Source organism: Podospora pseudoanserina, chromosome 5 (genome assembly GCF_035222485.1).
Source record: "Podospora pseudoanserina strain CBS 124.78 chromosome 5, whole genome shotgun sequence".
NCBI lineage: Eukaryota > Fungi > Ascomycota > Sordariomycetes > Sordariales > Podosporaceae > Podospora > Podospora pseudoanserina.
Genome location: NC_085924.1, coordinates 1308269 through 1325681, shown reverse-complemented (window position 1 = coordinate 1325681; position 17413 = coordinate 1308269). Strand labels below are relative to the sequence as shown.

Sequence of the window (17413 nt, the reverse complement as noted above, 5' to 3'; positions counted from 1 at the left end):
ATACACGACTTGGGGAAAGACTTTGAGGCCGAGTTTGGAACCCGCCAATCAACCCCCATCTCTTCCATATCCAACCACCATGAGCAAGATACCCCCAGCGAAGCAACAAAACATAATTCATGAAATAATCTCTATTACAAAATGTTAAGTTAATCATCCCGTGAAAATATTCGTAGCCAAAGAATCACAAGGTAGTTAACCGCCCCCCTGAATCCCCAAAACTCTACTTTCCCAACCGCCAACCCCCTTTTTGTTGCTATGTTAACAAAATCCAACATATTTACCCACCCCGTCCGCCTTCACTCTACCCAACCCTCCCCACCTCATCCCCGACCTCGGTGGGCACAGGCGTAGCTGGCACCTCCCCCTTAGGACTCAAACTCCCCTCCTCCTTCCCCCCTCTCCCCTTTCCTTCATCCTCCTCCTCAACCGGCTCCTCAATCAACATCTCCAAATCCCTATCCACCGCCTCCTCCACCTCCTCCCTCGTCCTCCTGCCCACAACCTCTTCCTCCTCCACCTCCTCCTCTTCCGCCCCAGCGTTAATCAACGCCTGAAAAGCATCCGTCTCATCATGCTCCTGATGATGATGATGCGGGTGGTGCACATCCCCTAACAAATACCCCGGGTGCACCAAACCGTCATCGTGATGCTGCTGCTGCTGCTGCTGCTGCTGATGATGATGATGATGATGGTGCAAAGAAGATTGTATAATCTGCGGATCAATAGGCTGGTACACATCCGTCACTTGCACATGATGATGTGGATGGTGGTGGTGGTGGTGGGCATCATGATGCCCAGCCCCCTCCATGGCCGCATCAACACCAGGACCCGAACCCGTGTCGATTCCGTGACTGTGACTGGCTGATGATAAAAGCGATATCGTCGTCGGATCGGTATACTGCGGTGGTGGGTGAGGTTGTTGTTGTTGCCTTGGCACGGTAAACGGCCCCAAGTGGGGCGGGTCGGGTATTGGTGGCCTTGGCTGCTGCTGTAGTGTTGTTGTTGAGGAAGAAGACGGGGCGGCCACGACGACAGCTGTAGCAGTGGGACTGGGAGAGGACCGTTTAGGATGGGGGGCTCCAGGTAGTGTTACAGAACTGGGTCGTTTTACGCCGTTGACGGCGGCAAGAGCAGGTGATGGTTGGGCAGCTGTTGTTTGCGAAGACTGTGAAGCAGCGGCAGCGGCAGCGGCAGCGGCAGCTGATGATGATGATGATGGCTTCCCCAGCTCTTTGCATTCTATACAGTTCCTAATTACATCCGACACCGTCTCCTTGATCCGGCTCCAGTGGTACCGCTCCGCAATGGTCGCCGTCGTCTTGTTGATGCCGGCGTGGGCCTGGTTGTGCACCATCCTCGCAATCTCGTACTGCCGCTGCGGGTCCGAGATGACCTCTTTATCCTTGAGCATCAAGACGTCGCCCTCCAGGAGCTTGTAGTGTGTCGCCGCGCTACGGAGTCTGCTTTTCTCGGCTCGGTCAGCGCCGTTCGGATAGCGGCCGTATTTGAGGTAGAACTTGATCTTGTCGAAACGCTCTTCACTCACAAGTTCCTCGTTGCCCGCGCCGCCCGCCGCGTCGCCCAGGTCGCGCCCGTAGATGATGGCGTCCACCAGCCGGTCCGGGTGGCTCTTGAGGTTGCCGGCGCCCTTGACCCGGCCGATCCGCTTGAAGCCGAGGGCGTCCCAAATCTTGCACGAGGCCACGTTGGTCTCGTAGACGAGGTTGAAGACGGAGTACTTGTAGCCGAGTTGGGGAGCCCACTCGAGGTACGTCTCGCCCATCAGCCGACCAACACCGCGGTTGCGGGAGGCATCAGTGACGATGAAGCCCGCGTTGCAGATGTGGCTGCTGCGGCCGGGGTAGTTGGGCTTGATGTAGAAAGTGCCAAGGCACTCCTTGGACCAGTCTTTACCCTCGATCACATCGGCAGCGCTTTCAATGTTGCCCAACAGCATGATACCGGCAAAGTTCTGGAACCAATAGGCAGCAAACTTGTCAAACGACATGGGCTCCATCATGGGGTAGGTATCACCGCCCTCGATCTCTTTGCTGAACTGGTCGCTGAGATAGCGCAGCAATGACTCGGGTACCTCATCCCGGGATGCAAACGGAATGACGGTGGCCTCGGTCTGCCGGTCTCTAAGCGTCACATGGCGAGGGACAATAGAGGCCGGGACCGAAGGCTTCGCGGGATCCGGATACGGAGGGTCGCCCGATATACGATAGATGGTCGGGGCGGCTGGGTCCTCCAGAATGGCCGGCATTGCTTCTTGGCAGGCTATGTTCGGTCCGGACGGTGTTCAATGCAGCGTCCGTCTGTGCCGGGTCAGATGTGAGTTATTAGCATCCTGTTCGTCTGTTGAGGTAACTTTGGATAAGATGTGAATGGTCATGGTGAGAAATGCATCTTGTATTGTCTTCCTCTTCTCTTCCTACAACGGTTCTCCTCCTCCTTCTCCTACCTAGATTACCCAGAAATTGAAACACCCGTACCTGGAAAGCAGAAGAGAGTGTTTGGAGGGGTACCTGAACAGCACGACTCAGGGACGGGTGGGTGTGTTCCTGGATGTCGGGCCGGTTCGTGCCCAATCAACGGGGGAATGCCGGTGTGGCGTGACGAGAACGACCGAAGTGCGGCGGCAGGGTGTTGGCTGTGACGTGACGGGAACGTGTCTGCTGTGCTGAAATGTGCGTGGTGATGATTTGTGCCTGGTGAGGGGAAATTCGCTGGAAAGGGGATGCTGCGAAGATTTCGGGCCGCATTGGATGGGAGGGGGGCTTAGTCATGGTCTTGGCTGGCGGCAGCTGATAGCCCGGCATGATGAGACGAACAGCTGCCAGGACAATATCAACGACAACAATCATTATCGACAGTGATTTGTTGCCATCACGCCTCCTGAGGAGCTGTTATTTTGTTGTCTTTCAGCAAGTGTACCAATTTTGTTCCTATTTTACATGTACATACAAAAGCCTCTAAAATACACATTCATTTTGAATTTTGATACAGAAAAGGGACACTCGCCCGCTAGTATTTGGACGGAACAGCCCCCTGACCAAACATCTCAGCGATAACCTCATCCTCCGTCATCAAATCAGCCGGCTTCAGCCCTCCCGTCTCCTTTTGAATATTCTCCTGTTTTTCCTCGGCTTCCCTCCTGATCTTGGCGTTCACCTTGCCGATAAAACTAAACACATCCTTGGGCGTCTGCCACTTCACAACCCCCTGCTCAGCATCCGCTAGCCTCCTCTGCTGCCCCCTCTCACCAGCCCGCCCCAAAACACCCGCAATAAGAGCCACAGACCGCAAACTATTCTCCCATCATTAGCAACCCATCCGTCTCCCTCATTCAAGAAAAACTCACCTATCGTCATTCGCCGGAATCTGATACGTAACCCAGCTCGGATCAGCATCCGTGTCAATCACCCCCACCGTGGGCACCGTAGCCAGCGCACACTCCCTCAGCAACGCATAATTCTCCAACGGGTTCAAGCAAACCACCAAATCCGGCGTCACCGGCCTGCAATCCCTCAAATGCTCCTCAAACCCCTCCAACTCCCTATCCTTCTCATCCACAATCTTGAGCTGCCCCCCTTGCAACAACACATCCTTGTTCGTGATACACCCCGGCGTCCACTTCTGAAAAAGGTGACACGCCCCAGCCAGCTCCGCCATCCTCGTCACAATCGGCATCTGCCCTTTCCTGTTCCCCACAAACAGAATCAACCCCCCATGATACGCCACCTCCTCAACCACCCTCGCCGCCCTCCTCAAGTGCGCCGCCGTCTGCTCCAGGCTGATGATGTGAATATCCGACCTCTCACCGTAAATGTACCTCGAGTTGGCCGGGTTCCACCTCGAGACATGATGGCCCATGTGGCACTGGGCCGCGAGCAGGTCCTCCAAGCTGGCGTCGTGGGGCGGGTTGCGGATGATCTCGTCGGGGAGATACCGCCTCTCAACCTCGGACCCGAGCTTCTCCGTTTCCTTTTGGTACTTGATAAACTTCCTGAAGTTGCGCGGGATGGCCGCAATCTCCTGCTGCTGTCGGCGGCCGGCGAGCCTGGCTTCGCGGGCGGCATCCGTGGCACTCAGAGCGGCGAGCTGCTCGACCGCTTCTTGGTTTCCGGGCACGGGGGTGGCAGTCGTTGTCGTCGTTGTGGTCTGGGTAGAGAAGAGTCGGAGACATGATGGTGCCGAGGGAGGGGCAGAGAGCACCTGGCGGCCTGTGATTCACACATTCGACTCAATTAGTGAGGGTTCCGAGGAATCGAGCCGATGTCAAACTAGACTCACCGTGCCGCACGCCGAAATTCCGTATAATCATGGCGGGAATGCTGGGTGTCTAACAGGCATCACCAGTTCCAGAAGTTCTATTGCCGGCCGAAGCGCAAATCAACTTTTCTCCAGAGCAGCTCCAATTCGAGGTGGCCCGTGCTTCGCTCCCCGCCGAGCCGCCGACCACCCGAACCGACGCCCGCACCACATCGGAGGTCTCTCACCCCACGTTACGACATCACTTGTTCATTTCAGGGGCAGTGAGAAGACAATGGATGAGAAGAGAGGGGGGATCCGTCAATTGCTGAACAAAGGAAAAATAAAAAAGTGCTATTAGATCATCTATGGAATCAATAGGCAGTCATGAAGTCTGATACAAAAGAATTCTACACCGCGAACCTCGCCTGCCCGAACCATGTGGTTTTGTAGGTGTGCATCGTAAAAGGCTCGCCCCAACGCAAGGCTCGTTCGTCTCGTCACCGGATTTTGCTTTCACCACCCCCCTAAAAGCGGATATATACTCCCCCAACATTCCTCTCCCGCCTGCCACATCTGTTTATCTGCTAGACGCTCTACCAATGGCAAACACACCAATGATAACGACGGCCAATGTGACAATAGCACCTGGCAGCAGGAGCTCATTAGGGACACCGGCAATGACCTGTTCCTGCTGAAGAGGCGCAGTTCGCGTGCGGGTTCTCCGGCGAACAGGCGCCTCCTCCTCAGATTCGTCTTCCTCTTCCTCGGACTCCTCCTCGTGGTGTGCCTTTCTCCGCTCTCTAACTACTGACGAGGCAGGAGGAGTGGGGTGAGCCACCGGTTCTGGCGCTGGGGCGACGGCAACGGGAGGTTGGTTGGGGTGGTGAACAAAGAGATCGACCTTCTCGCGATGGCCATGACGAGCCAGGAGAATGGCCTCCAGAAGATCCTGGTCTGTTGTGATGGAAACCGAATCACCCTCATCATCCAGATAGCTCAGGGCAAATCCGCCAGAGAGCAGACCATCCTCAACCGCTGGTGCACCTCCAATAGTCTCCACCTCGGCGCCGAGCTTCGCTGCGACGTTGGCAACAAATTCCTCCATGCCGTGCGCAGCAGTCACTTGCAGACGATGGACACGCCCGCTAGGCGCCTTGAACTTGAAGGCGAATGGGATCTCGCTGGGTGGGAGTTCGGGTGTGATGGGCGCCACAGCACTATGGGGGGGCGAATCAACACCCGCATGGCTGGCTGAATCGCCGGGCGCAACGCTGTCGTTGATTCTGTCGCGGGACATATCGGGGGACATGACGGAGCGGGTGTGGTGGGTGTGGTGATGGGAGCCGTCACCAGAGACCATGGACTCGGTCTCGTGGTCAAGCGAGAGCCAGAATTTGTTCCATGCCGGTCCTTCGTTGTCGGCGCCTGTCCCCATCGTGTTGATCTGTTCGAGAGTGGCATATGTGAGCTTGAGTACATCGACCATACCGACAATCTCGCCTCCATCGTTCATCACCGGGAGGTTAAGGTAGTGGCCATCTGAAGCACCGTATTAGTTTGATCTCAACAAAGTTTGGACAAGTAAACATACCATGCATCTTGCGAAGAGCAGCCTGGATGGTCATGTCCATGGGCGCAAAGTCGGGGTGAGGGGTCATCACACGGACGACGCTACAAGTGGCAGGATCAAGGCCTGGGGCAATAACACGCAGGACAACATCCTTGCTGGTGAAGATACCCGTAATAGCGCCCTGATCTTGCACCAAGACGGCTGTGGTGTGGTTCTCCTTCATCAGCTGGGCAGCCTCCTTGACCGATGTCCGCACGCTGACGGTGGTGGGTGGGATGCCGTTGAGGACCGACTCGAGGGTAGGACCCGACATCTTGGATCGCAAGGCCTCAACATACTGAATAATCTGTTGAGGCTGACTTGTGCCCAACTCGGACTGCACACCCTCGAGGGCGTCGTAGAGACGGCGAGACGAAGAGTAGGCCCGCTCCAACTTCTCCATGGCCTCGTAAAAGCACTTTGTGATATCGAGGACACCAGAGATGTCTTGGTTCTCGTCCATAACTGGCAAGTGGCGGAAGCCCTTGCGGACCATGAGGTCGAGGGCATCGGTGGCACTGGTATCGGTTCTGGCGCAGAGGGGGTTCTTGGTCATGATTTCGGCAATGGTGACATTGGCGGCCTTCAACCCAGCTCCAACAACGCGGAAGGCGAGATCCTTAGCGGTGAAGATGCCGGCAATTCTCTCATCGTCGTCGGTAACAAGCACGCAGTCTTCCCTTTTCGCGGCCATCAACTGGGCAGCCTCGGAAACGGTCGTCGCGGGCTTGATCTGGAGGGCGGGGCTAGGCTTGAGGGCAAGGACGGTGCCGGGAGGGGCCTTGCGGGAATGGCGGGCTCGGCTGGTAAGGTGCTTCTTCTTGGAGAGATCACTCTCCAGCTTGCGGCGGATGGCCTGGTAGTTACAGAGTAAGTCTTCATCCTGTCGCCCACCAAGTGGTATTTCTCGTCCGCCACGTCACTGATCAGGAGATGCGAAATAGAGGCGCCAAGACTAGCCGATAACTGGCTCAGAACAAGAAGATAAAGAAGCCAAAATACACACCTCGTCCCGCTTTGCTTGTTTTTGTCTGCCGGCACTCAAGGAGGCGCCGCTCTCGCTGGGGGCAGCATGGGTGGTTTCGACTGGTCTGGGGATTGCCGAAGAAGCAGACGATGTCGTAGGGGTATTGGGGGTGAAAGGGATGCCGCCGCGCTGGCCGGTCCGGCTCGGGCCTCGCATGGTGCCCGGGTTTGTAGACATTGTATCGGTGAGAAGTTCTGTTGTAAGATATGCTGGTGAGTAGCCGTCAACCAGAAATACTGCCGGCTGGGATCTGGCGATCTGGAGCGTCGACTTTGAACTTTGTCGGCGGTAAGATGTAGGCAATTTTCTCGAACGGGTTGTGACATTCAGTGAGTGGATTTCTCGACCGAACGAAGCTCAAGAGCCGGTGGCCAATCACGTAAAAGCAATCAGATGACCGCCCTTGCCAGCCGAGTCGCCCTTGGCTCGAAGTGCACGGGCCAATGCAGAGATTCAATAAACCCCCACCAAATCCCCAGCTTCTGGTGGGGTCGGGAGCAGAATTTCAACGGCCTCACTGTGAGAGAAAGGATGTCCTGTTTGAGTTGTTTCACAATGAGCCGGGCGTAAGCCAGGAAGAGGCCAGCAATTTCTGTTTCCAACCAGCATCTGTCTTGTACCAAATGTGGGGGATGCGCCCCGGTACGTATCTTTTAGCGGGGAACTAAAAGACCGTTGCAGTGCTGTGGAAAGCCATGACCTCAACCGTTGTCCTGGATTCGACCCCATCCACTGTTTTGGTGATAGCATCTCTCTTATAGAAGAGGGCCTATGAAACGGAACACCGGCATCGCCCGGTCGATCTTTCCAAGCTGGCCGTGCAACGTGTCAGAGATAGAATATCTTCATGTCGGTTCAATCAAAACGTGGCAGCACAGCATTCCCGACATGCCGTTGGACGGAGATTGGAACATAAGTTGTGGCTATGGACAACTCAAACTAAGTCAAGCATTATGATCAGTAGAACCAAAAGCTTGTGCTGTCCAGGATTTTGGCAAGCTGTGAATATCACTGTACTGTAGATATTATCTCCATGACGTCCAAGACGAGGTTGTTTAGTTCCCTGTTTGGCGATCTTGACTGCAGGTTTACTATGGGACCATCCGACTCATGGCGCGGCATTAGTCCGCTGGAGCGTTTCCGCGGCGAAAACTGTTGTGTTCGTGATACTTGCTCGCTTCCGTACCTAGCCGTGAGTTCGTCTGTTGACAACACGAACTTCCTCTTGCTGAACGGGGCAGTAAGCCCGATACTACGAAGCAGCTCGTATAAGAAGTTCATGATACAAAAAAGCCAAGGGCCTGGATGCCTCCAAAAGACCCTGTCTCCAGGCGAGGTGCTTGTTTTTGCAGCGTGAAACTCCCCCATCGTCAAGCACCCTCTCGCCCAATCACATCAGCGAATATATGCTGCAGCATCGCTTGCATGCCGGGGTGGATCCCGGCTTCCTGCATTTCTGAGTGTGAGGCACCAATCAGACTGCGCCGTTCGGTTGGCAATTATCCCTTGACACGGACACGCTCTCGACGTCACCTACCGCTCGCAACGATTCCGGATTCAGGATTTCTCAATTAACAACAAGACTGTGACGCTATGCCAACGGCCTTTTTTATCTTCCTGTCAGCCCCGGCGGTTTGATGTGATGCGTGTTTCGTCTTCATCCTCACCTTCGTTTTCGACTTCGAAACCTTTACCTTCGCTGCTATCTTGTCTTGTGGACCTCCGGTGTTCCCAACGTGTCGCGGACAACATACCAACAGACTGCCCGCACTGCCTTTTTCCACGTTCCTGAGCGCACCACCTCCCGCTACGGCACACGCTTACACAAGGCGGCCCGCCGTCGGTTTCCCTTCAAGTGCGGCCAACAGACCCCGACCATTTTTCGACAATCGCTGGAAGATTGAAAAGCAGATGGTCTGATTTTTGGCGGAATTCGAAGGGAACGGAAACTGGGTCAATCGCTTTGCAATCGCTTTTTCCCTAGAACTACACCAACACCAACCTCCCAAGCAGCAATGGCGCCCCAAGGGATAGCTCCCGCTGCAAGCATGCAGCATTGGTCTGCTGCGAAGCTCAAGCGCGCAGTAGCCGCCATGCTCCTCCCTCGCGAGGACGACGAGTGCAGCCCCCAACCAAATATCAATCTGTGCGAGAAGCCCGGCATTTCGACCGCCAAAATTACCTGGATTGTGGTTGGCAGTGTTTTGTGAGTGTTTACCTCGCTCTTGGCATCATGTGCGCTTGGCGAACCATTGCTGACTGAGTGTCTACAAGTGGTGCCCTCATTATTTGCACTTTGAGCGTCCTTGCATTTTTGCACCGCCGGAAGAAGAAGAGAGATGCGAGCGAGGACAAGAGCGATCGGTTCCAAGCGGCAGACTACGGTCTTGACGATGTACCCTCCACGAAGCGATCACGCGCACATGATATCGATTCCAAATTCTCGCCTGAGGGCTCGCCCAGCGGTTTTGGTCGACGTTCAAGAGACCCTCTAGATGCCCCCAAGGAAGCAAAGCTGAGCGCCGCCCAGCTCAACGACCACTTAGACCCATTTGACGATCTGGACGGGACCAATAACCAATGGCCCAAGAGGGATAGCAGCCGAGGCAGCCCCTTACGAGGGAGTCCCTTGCGAGGAAGCCCTCTCCGGGGAAGTCCTCTCCAGGACAAGTCATGATGATTTTGCTATGAGAAAGAAAAGGACAAAACGACACGTTAGGATAGGAATTGGGGATGAATATGGGCGGGAATGATTTATGTCATGAATAAAGGAGTGTATGTATGATATCCAGGGAAACGGGCGGCGGGACTGTATCGATACTTGGTTTGGAGTTATCTGGCGAATCTTTAAGCACGACGTCCTTGGGATGTCATGGCAATCGACTTGATTTTTTCAACAACTGAGACATGTCTCGACAGGTCCCCTTTGTTCCACTTGGCGCCGTCTAGGAGGTTTTGTGCCACACCACAGACCCAAGCATCCCGGTACTGACTTTGACGATTAGAGTTCAGCCTTCATCCACCTCACCCAGGTCCACAACCACCACCACGAGACACCACCGCTCGGCTTCCCCATAACCTACACCACACCCCCTCATCCAACCGAACCCTTAACTCAGTTTTCCGAGAGGTTGAATCGCCGATCAGACTGGCAACCTGGTCGGTGGCCCATTCGTCTGGGTCCAACTGCTCATCTCGAGTTCAGAGCTCGGGGAGTCTGGAGTGGTACTCAGTTCAAATCGAGTCTGCTGCAAACATCTTCTGCAGATCTCGCCAAAACTTGCGGTACTTAGGGGGATCCTCCATCACGATGCCGCAAGAAGCCCATCCAACAAGAGTCTAGCTCTGGGGTTTGACCCTCTCGGTCCATTCACAACCACGATCGAGACGCCGAGGGATGGCGAAAAGCGCCGTCCCCATCAGCAAAATGACAAGACAAACCAAAAAAAAGGGTCACTAACAAAACAACCAAAAGAACGGGGACAGGATACCCCGAATATTACAATGCGCCACCTCCTGCTTTTCGGCAGCCTGAAATTACGCCTGGAATTCGATGTTTATAGGGGCTTGATACATGTACATGAAACCCTTGAACGTTTCGATTCACAACTTGCAACAATTATCCTCGTCGATTGACGACACAAATGTATGACCACCCCTCCGATGATCTCGATACAAACGACACTTGCCGAGTATCGGTGTGAGACTACGCGGAGGCTGAAATAGCTAGAAAATGGGTTGGGTAGTGCGGAACAAAGGAGAGTGGGGTGCACGGCGGTGATGCCTGAGGGAAGGAGTTGTGCAGAGGATTACGGTGATGTACATACACATGGGGAGGAATAACAGAGGAATGTCATGGTCGGTATGGGGTGAGATTAATTATACGGTTAGATATTTTCTGGCTTAGAGAGTTAGGACGTGGGTTTCCTCTAGGAAACAGAAGAAGGATTAAATAAGGTAGTTGTTTCGATTTCTTTTTGATCCCCCTTTTTTTTTTTTTTTTTTTTTTTTTTTTAACTTGTCATGTCCTTGTTCTCTCCTCCTCCTCCTCCTCCTCCTCCACCTCAAGACACAAACTATCCAAACTAAGCCACCCCTTTCTGTTGTTCCACCCTACTGTTGTCCCCCTCAAACCATGTAGTTTCACCCCCAACCCCCCATCAACCCTCACCCCTTCCCATGTCAGCCTCACCGCAGCCCAGTATATCCCCTTCTCCCTCTCCCTCATGACATGCCCGCAGTGCCCCGTCTCTTTAAACCTAACCATCAAGCTCCGTCTCTTTGCCCTGACCGCATGGTTTTGCACATCTTCCCACAAGACAAGATCGTCCTTTTCGCTAAAGAGGTACGTCGTTGGGACACTCTCGGATGATGAATCCCATAGCCTTTCGTTATTTAACCCCAGTTGTGTAAAGTGCAGCCAGTCCCGTCGCCCTTTGTCTCTGTTGCCTGAGCGGGCCCGAAAAGAGAGGTACACCACCCCGCCAACGCTCTTCCGAATAACATTATGTTGACAAAAACCTGGGAGTGTCCTCGCAAAGGCTGCCGTGGAGGAGGCAAAAGACGGTGTTGGGCTTCCGGGCGTGGAGTCGAAGATGAATGCCCCGACTGGGAGCTTTTGTTTTGAGTAGTGGAGGTAGGTTGTGGCGAGGGAGACGGCGGCGAAGGAGCCGCCTTCGGAGAAGGTGTGCAGGAGGATTGAGCCGGGGGGTAGTCGCGCGGTTGGGGGGGAGAAGGGGGAGAAGTATGGCCCTGGGGTGGTGGCTGGGAGACTGAGGAGGTAAGTCAAGGCGGGGAGAAGGGATTTTGCCTTGTGGGGGATGGAGTGGATGATTAGGTCGGTGATGTGGGTTGTTATTAGGAGGATGGGGGTGGTGGGGTGGAGGGATTGGTAGGCGGTGGTGTATTTTGCTATGTGGGCTGGTTTGGCGGAGGTCCAGGTGCAGAGGATTATTAGTTGGGGAGGGTTCGGGGAGGTATGATGGGTGAGAGTAGGGGAAGGGGGTTGATAGAGGTGGATTGTGGGGGAGAGGGGGGTGAAGCCTGGGATGGGAGATGAAGAGGTCATGTTGATGAGGTGTAGTTGTCATTAGGTAGGTGAGGCAGGGCAGACTGATGGAGGTTTGTGATCACAGAGATATTATATCCGCCCGCCGGTGTCATGGTAGACACCTAGCTGCTGTGCAAGACAGCACAAATACGTGTCGATAAATATAGCAGTTTGGTTCCTGGCTGCAATGTCACACCATTTCAGCTGCACCACGGGGACAAATGCCTTGTCTTTTCTCGTTCCTGAATTGGCAAACATTTGCCGCTGTTCTCCCATCACACAGTCTGATATACCAGAGGTTAAACACGGTCGATGGGGACAGCCTGTGAAACACAGCGAAGTAGGTAGGGTTACATTTGGTTTGGTGGCAGAGATAAAACTCTAGTTTGTGTCCTATCATGGACGGTAAGCGCATAAGGGAGGCGCAGGGCTGGTCATAGTCGGGGAAACGGCTGTTTTGTTCAGCCCGGGGTAGATAACGTGTTGAGAAATGAGGTTCCATGCACTTGCTCAGCTGCATACCTCCAAGCTAGAAGCTGGCAAATAGTCATGACATCAGCCCCAGCATGGTGCAAGCGACGACGGGGTTTATGAAGCTCCAGAGCATGCGAAACTGACGCCATCTGGAAAGGCATCGGTTTTTCTGCAATGCCCGCTTCGGGAACGGTGTGCTAGTGCCGGCAGTTGCATGGCTTGCACCGTGGCTCTAGTCCAAGTTGTTGGTAGTGATATCAAACAAACTTTTCCCATGTGACTATGTGACTGCCATGCTGCTTAGAATCCTCATCTTTCTTTGTGGAACATTTCGGGGGCTGGTTCATGGTATTGTCTCTTTGCCCATCGCCGCCCTTGTCGATCAACATTGCTTTCTCTCCGAGACATGGATAACCCTGTGATACCACCCAGGTCAAAATAAAGTAAGCTGTCACCGAGAATAAACTCCAAGACGGTCTCTTGTTAGTCCAGATGGGTGGTCAAGTGCGGGGAACTTGCGCCTGTAGCTTCAGCTGGGGGGAAACTTCTCTTTGAAACAGCGGCTGCAGTCACCCACAGGCCAATCTCGTCGCCAATCGACGTTCCAGTCTCCCATTCGCCATGTAGGCTGTGTCCAATAATGCGGACGGCTGTTCACTGCGGGAGGGAGGCGCCACCCGTTGTGACCCTACCATATACCGTTGTCTTTCCATCTATTCATGACAGACCGATACTGAGTCTGGGATTGCTATTGTTGGTAATTTTTCTCAAGATGTAGGTGACCAGCCATTGGTTGCCATCAATGGCTGTTGTGATACTGCGATCCAAGTCTGAGTATCACTCACCCCACCCTCCACTGCGAACAGCCATTCACGTACGCTATATCAGCAATCGTTAGTGCAACTCAACGTTAGCCACGTGAGAGTCAACGTATCCAGCATGGTGACCTGTATCTAGACACATCTAGCAGTAGTCCCACTCTGACGTTTGGTGCTATAAGCCTGTTTACCCCTGGGCATGCCCGCTCTTCCCATCCGACCCTCACTGACATGCAAATCCCCAAACTCTGTGACTCCATGCCATAACAGAAAGCTTGAACCGAATGTTGCGTTTCCTGGACTGAGATGACTGTGAGCTAATTCCTTCCTGGCCTTACCTGCGCTTGACGTGCGGTAGCATCTTGGTTCTGCACCTTATCACCATCAAACAAGACAGACAACTTGCCACTTTCACCACATGTCCATACACTTCGGAAGGAGGGGAATGTGAGAGATAAAGAAAACCGGAACCGACAGACTCCTCCCAAACTCCCCTGAAGCAGTGGTATATCCCCCCTTCCTACCCACCGGTTCTTTTAATTCTTCGATCCTGACGACAGACGCTTTCCCCCTTAGCAACAAAACAGCCCGCATGACAAGCCCCTGTCTGCTTCGGTGTTAAGTCTCCCGTGTCCAAGGCCACTCGTTCCTTTTTCCAGTTTCCGTCTTGGGTTTTTGTTCTTCCCCCTTTACGAAACCTCCCACCACACCGCCCCTATATCCCATCGACAGACAACTTGATGCCAACCCACCGCCACCGCCCATCTCTAACAGTAATGCCCCGATCCCGGGACGACACACCCTCCTCCTCCTCCTCCCTTGAGCGAGGCGAAGACCCCCACCACGGCCTCACCCTCAAGCAAGAGCTCGAGTGGAAACCAGGAAAGCAGGAATACGCCGTCATGATCACCCTCGCAATCATCTCCCTCATGGTCGCCCTCGACGCAACCATCCTCGTGTCCGTCCTCCCCACCCTCGCCATCGACCTCGGCGGGACGGCAACAGACGCCTTCTGGGCAGGGACATCCTACCTCCTGTCCTGCGCCGTGTGCCAGCCCTTCATCGCCGCCTTGTCGGACATCTTTGGCAGGAAGGAGATGCTCATCTTTTCGGTCTTGTTCTTCACCCTCGGCACCGTTCTGTGCGCCCCGATTGCGAAGAACTTTACTGTCTTTTTTGCGGGGAGGTCGGTGCAGGGGATTGGCGGTGGGGGGATTATTACCATGGGACAGGTTATTTTTGCGGATATTGTGCCGCTGAGACAGAGGCCAAAGTACTTTTCTCTGGTGCTGGCTGCGTGGGCGCTGGGGAGTGTGCTGGGGCCCTTGATTGGGGGGTTGTTTGTCGAGAAGGCATTCTGGAGCTGGTGCTTCTACATCAACCTGCCTTTTTGCGCGTTGGGCCTGGTGTTGATTCCTTGCTATGTCAAGCTGACGACTCAGCGGACGAGCTTGAGGAGCAAGCTTGCAAGGGTGGATTGGTTGGGCGGGTTTTTGTTTATTGGGGGGTTGACGAGTTTCTTGGTTGGCATGAGCTGGGGAGGTGTGCAGTTTGAGTGGTCGTCTGCGCAGGTCATCGCGCCCATGGTGGTGGGTGTGCTCAGTGTTGCCATGAGTGTTGTTTGGGAGAGCTATGGGGCGAGGGAGCCGTTTTTGAGGCCGCAGCTGTTTTGCAGTGGGAGCGCGCTTGCCGCCTATGCTTGTGCTCTTTTCCAGGGCTTTATTCTCTTTTGTGCGCTGTACTACGTTCCCTTCTACTTCACCGCGGTTCGGTTCGAAAAGCCGACGCAATCCGGACTCGACATCTTCCCAGTCACCTGTCTCCTGCTCCCCGGTAGCATCGTCGTTTCTCTCATTTCCTCCCGAACAGGCCACTACCGCTGGGCAATTTGGTCTGGCTGGGCCATCACCGCCATCGGCTGCGGTCTCCTCCACTTCTTCGACACCGACACCCCCACCCCTGTCTGGGCTGTCATTCTCGCTGTCTTCGGTATCGGCCATGGCATCCTCCTCACCAGCGTCAACGTCGGCATCCAGGCTATCAGCCGGGTCGAAGACGCCGGCCGAGCCGCAGCTATGTACGCCTTCATGCGCACCATGGGAATGTCCATCGGTGTCGCAGTCGGTGGTACAGTCTTTCAGAACCTCATGGTAAAGAAGCTCGACGAGCTAGGCATGCCGGAGGAGATTGCTCACGACTCCGAGGCATTCGTTGTTCAGATGGCCGCCATGGACCCTACCGATCCTGTCCGGATCGGCGCCCTCGAAGCCTGTGAGTCAACCGCCCCTTCCCCGCTCTTTTCTAGCTTCAAACTGACACCTCCCACACCCAGACGTCGCCGGCTTCCACGGCGTCTACTGGACCATCACCGGCGCCTCCGTCGCCGCCTTCCTCATCTCCCTCTTCATGAAGCGCCACAGCATGGACAAGATGCTCGCGACAAAGTTCGTTCTCGAAGGCGCCCGCACGACCATGGTGCCCAACCCGGCCATCATGACCAACGCCATCCCCATCCAAACCAACAGCTCTTCTCAGGACAAGTTCTCGTCGGAATCACCCCGCCAACTCCCACCCCTGTTCAAAGACTCCCCTATGCCGTCGGCATTTGACTCTGAGTCGACTTACACCATGGCCAAGTCTAGCCGCGATGAAGAGAAACCTGACTCCCCACCGCCAGCAGAGCCGCAAGAGCCTGAAGTTCCCGGGGAGGTGGAGCAAGTTGCTGTGGCGTATTTCGTTGAGGCATCGGGCAAGATTGTCCCGGTGGATATACTTCCTGAGCATCAACCTGTGTCCCAGATGGGATCAGTGTTTGAATTCGCTGGTCAGCACAAAGAGGAGGGGGAGTCTCCGAGGTATCCACCCTGGGAGCCCCAACCCGGGGAGGAGAATGAGGTTATTGAGGAGGATGCCAGCCCCGAGGAGCTTTTTGAACGGGCGTTGGGGAATGGATCGATACACTCTGCCTCGACGGAGGAGGAGCTGGCGGAGCAGGAGGCCGTGGTTGCTGATTTGGCGCCCGAGTGGATGCAGGAGAGGGAGGAAGAGTCGAGATGAGGAGGAGGAGGAGAGGGGATGGGATGTTGTGTAGGTACTACATGGTGAATACCCTGGCAGCATTGCACGATAGGAGTTTTTTTTTTTTTTTTTTTTTTTTTTGGATGGATGCAAAATGGATGGGTGTTTATTTAGTTAAAGACTTTTTCTTTGGGAAGTTTGGTAGTGTTAAAGATCAGCTTGATGAGAGGCAATTTTAGGTTAATTTCATGATGGGTCTGTTTATGTTTGTGAGGGGGCTATTTCCCGTTTCTGAGTACAAGCGTCGATGTCTCAACTGGCACCTCCCAGTGTGTGTCTTAGCCTCGACCGTCCAACTCCACCACGGCACAAACGGCTTCTCCACCCCATTATCAACATAGCAATAGTCCGGCATCGCTGATTTGGGGTAATGTTCCGATTTTCTCACCCAGTCAGGAAAATACCTGTAAATCCTCCCGTTCAGCTCGCCCCATCGATACCCCACCACCCCCATCACGCACAAAGTCGCCAGCCACTGGATGACGTCGCCGTGGCAGAGGTCTTCGTCCTGGCTGGTTCCGTATCTTCTGATCTGGCCGACCCAGCAGGCGGTCGGGTTGGCGATTTGCCAGGTTCGTTTCCAGCGGAACAGGGGCAGGGAGGACCGCTGGGCTTCCTTGTCCATGTCGTCTGGGCTGCAGGGCTGGACGGCCGAGGAGCTGTTGATGATGTGGGAGGGATGGAGGTGAGAGCCGGTGGCGGGAGGGGTTGTTGAGTTGGAGTTTGAAGGTGAAGATTGTGGGATGGAGGCGTGGGTGGGGATGGTGGTGGTTTAATGGGATGGCAGAAGGGTGTCAAGGTAACAATTGAGAGAAATGGAGGACAGGAAGAAGTGGAAGGGTTTGGATGAAGTCGAGTCGTTTTAAGACGGGACTGATGACCGTGTAGTAAGAGATGACTCTGATGTGAGACCGAGTGATATTCGTGTATCTTACCCAGTCATTGCTTGACAATCGAGTAAAGGGCCTGAGAGCTCTGATTAACACCAGCCGTCAGCTGTAGTGTCGAGTGCTGTTCTCACACCTATCACTTGGCAGATTCACCGGCCGCACCAGAAGGCCTCCTTTCATCCAACCAAAGACATACTTTGTACCGAA

General features: G+C 54.5%; 6 protein-coding genes across 6 annotated transcripts; 2 read left to right on the top strand and 4 right to left on the bottom strand.

The window, feature by feature from the left end:
* Positions 1–304: 304 nt before the first annotated feature.
* SPT10 lies at positions 305–2269 on the bottom strand (the record flags this gene model as incomplete). The annotated part of the gene is made up of 2 exons (XM_062940726.1): positions 305–1471; positions 1550–2269. The coding sequence occupies 2 exons, from the start codon at positions 2267–2269 to the stop codon at positions 305–307; spliced, it is 1887 nt and encodes a 628-aa protein (XP_062798783.1).
* A 761-nt stretch (positions 2270–3030) lies between these two features.
* QC764_503230 (uncharacterized protein) lies at positions 3031–4330 on the bottom strand (the record flags this gene model as incomplete). Its single annotated transcript, XM_062947580.1, has 3 exons — positions 3031–3313; positions 3368–4229; positions 4300–4330. 3 exons carry the CDS (start codon positions 4328–4330, stop codon positions 3031–3033), a joined length of 1176 nt encoding a protein of 391 aa, XP_062798782.1.
* A 507-nt stretch (positions 4331–4837) lies between these two features.
* QC764_503220 (uncharacterized protein) lies at positions 4838–8155 on the bottom strand (the record flags this gene model as incomplete). The annotated part of the gene is made up of 3 exons (XM_062947579.1): positions 6876–8155; positions 5852–6725; positions 4838–5799 (listed from the first exon to the last, which is right to left on the bottom strand). The coding sequence occupies exons 1-3, from the start codon at positions 7071–7073 to the stop codon at positions 4838–4840; spliced, it is 2034 nt and encodes a 677-aa protein (XP_062798781.1). The 5' UTR covers positions 7074–8155.
* Positions 8156–8233: 78 nt separating this feature from the next.
* Positions 8234–10745, top strand: QC764_503210 (uncharacterized protein). Its single transcript, XM_062947578.1, has 3 exons — positions 8234–9102; positions 9171–9848; positions 9902–10745. The coding sequence occupies exons 1-2, from the start codon at positions 8912–8914 to the stop codon at positions 9571–9573; spliced, it is 594 nt and encodes a 197-aa protein (XP_062798780.1). The 5' UTR covers positions 8234–8911; the 3' UTR covers positions 9574–9848; positions 9902–10745.
* A 172-nt stretch (positions 10746–10917) lies between these two features.
* On the bottom strand, positions 10918–11964 carry QC764_503200 (uncharacterized protein; the record flags this gene model as incomplete). Its single annotated transcript, XM_062947577.1, has 1 exon — positions 10918–11964. One exon carries the CDS (start codon positions 11962–11964, stop codon positions 10918–10920), a length of 1047 nt encoding a protein of 348 aa, XP_062798779.1.
* A 1361-nt stretch (positions 11965–13325) lies between these two features.
* Positions 13326–16511, top strand: QC764_503190 (uncharacterized protein). The gene is made up of 2 exons (XM_062947576.1): positions 13326–15509; positions 15571–16511. The coding sequence occupies exons 1-2, from the start codon at positions 13979–13981 to the stop codon at positions 16293–16295; spliced, it is 2256 nt and encodes a 751-aa protein (XP_062798778.1). The 5' UTR covers positions 13326–13978; the 3' UTR covers positions 16296–16511.
* The last annotated feature ends 902 nt before the right edge of the window (positions 16512–17413 follow it).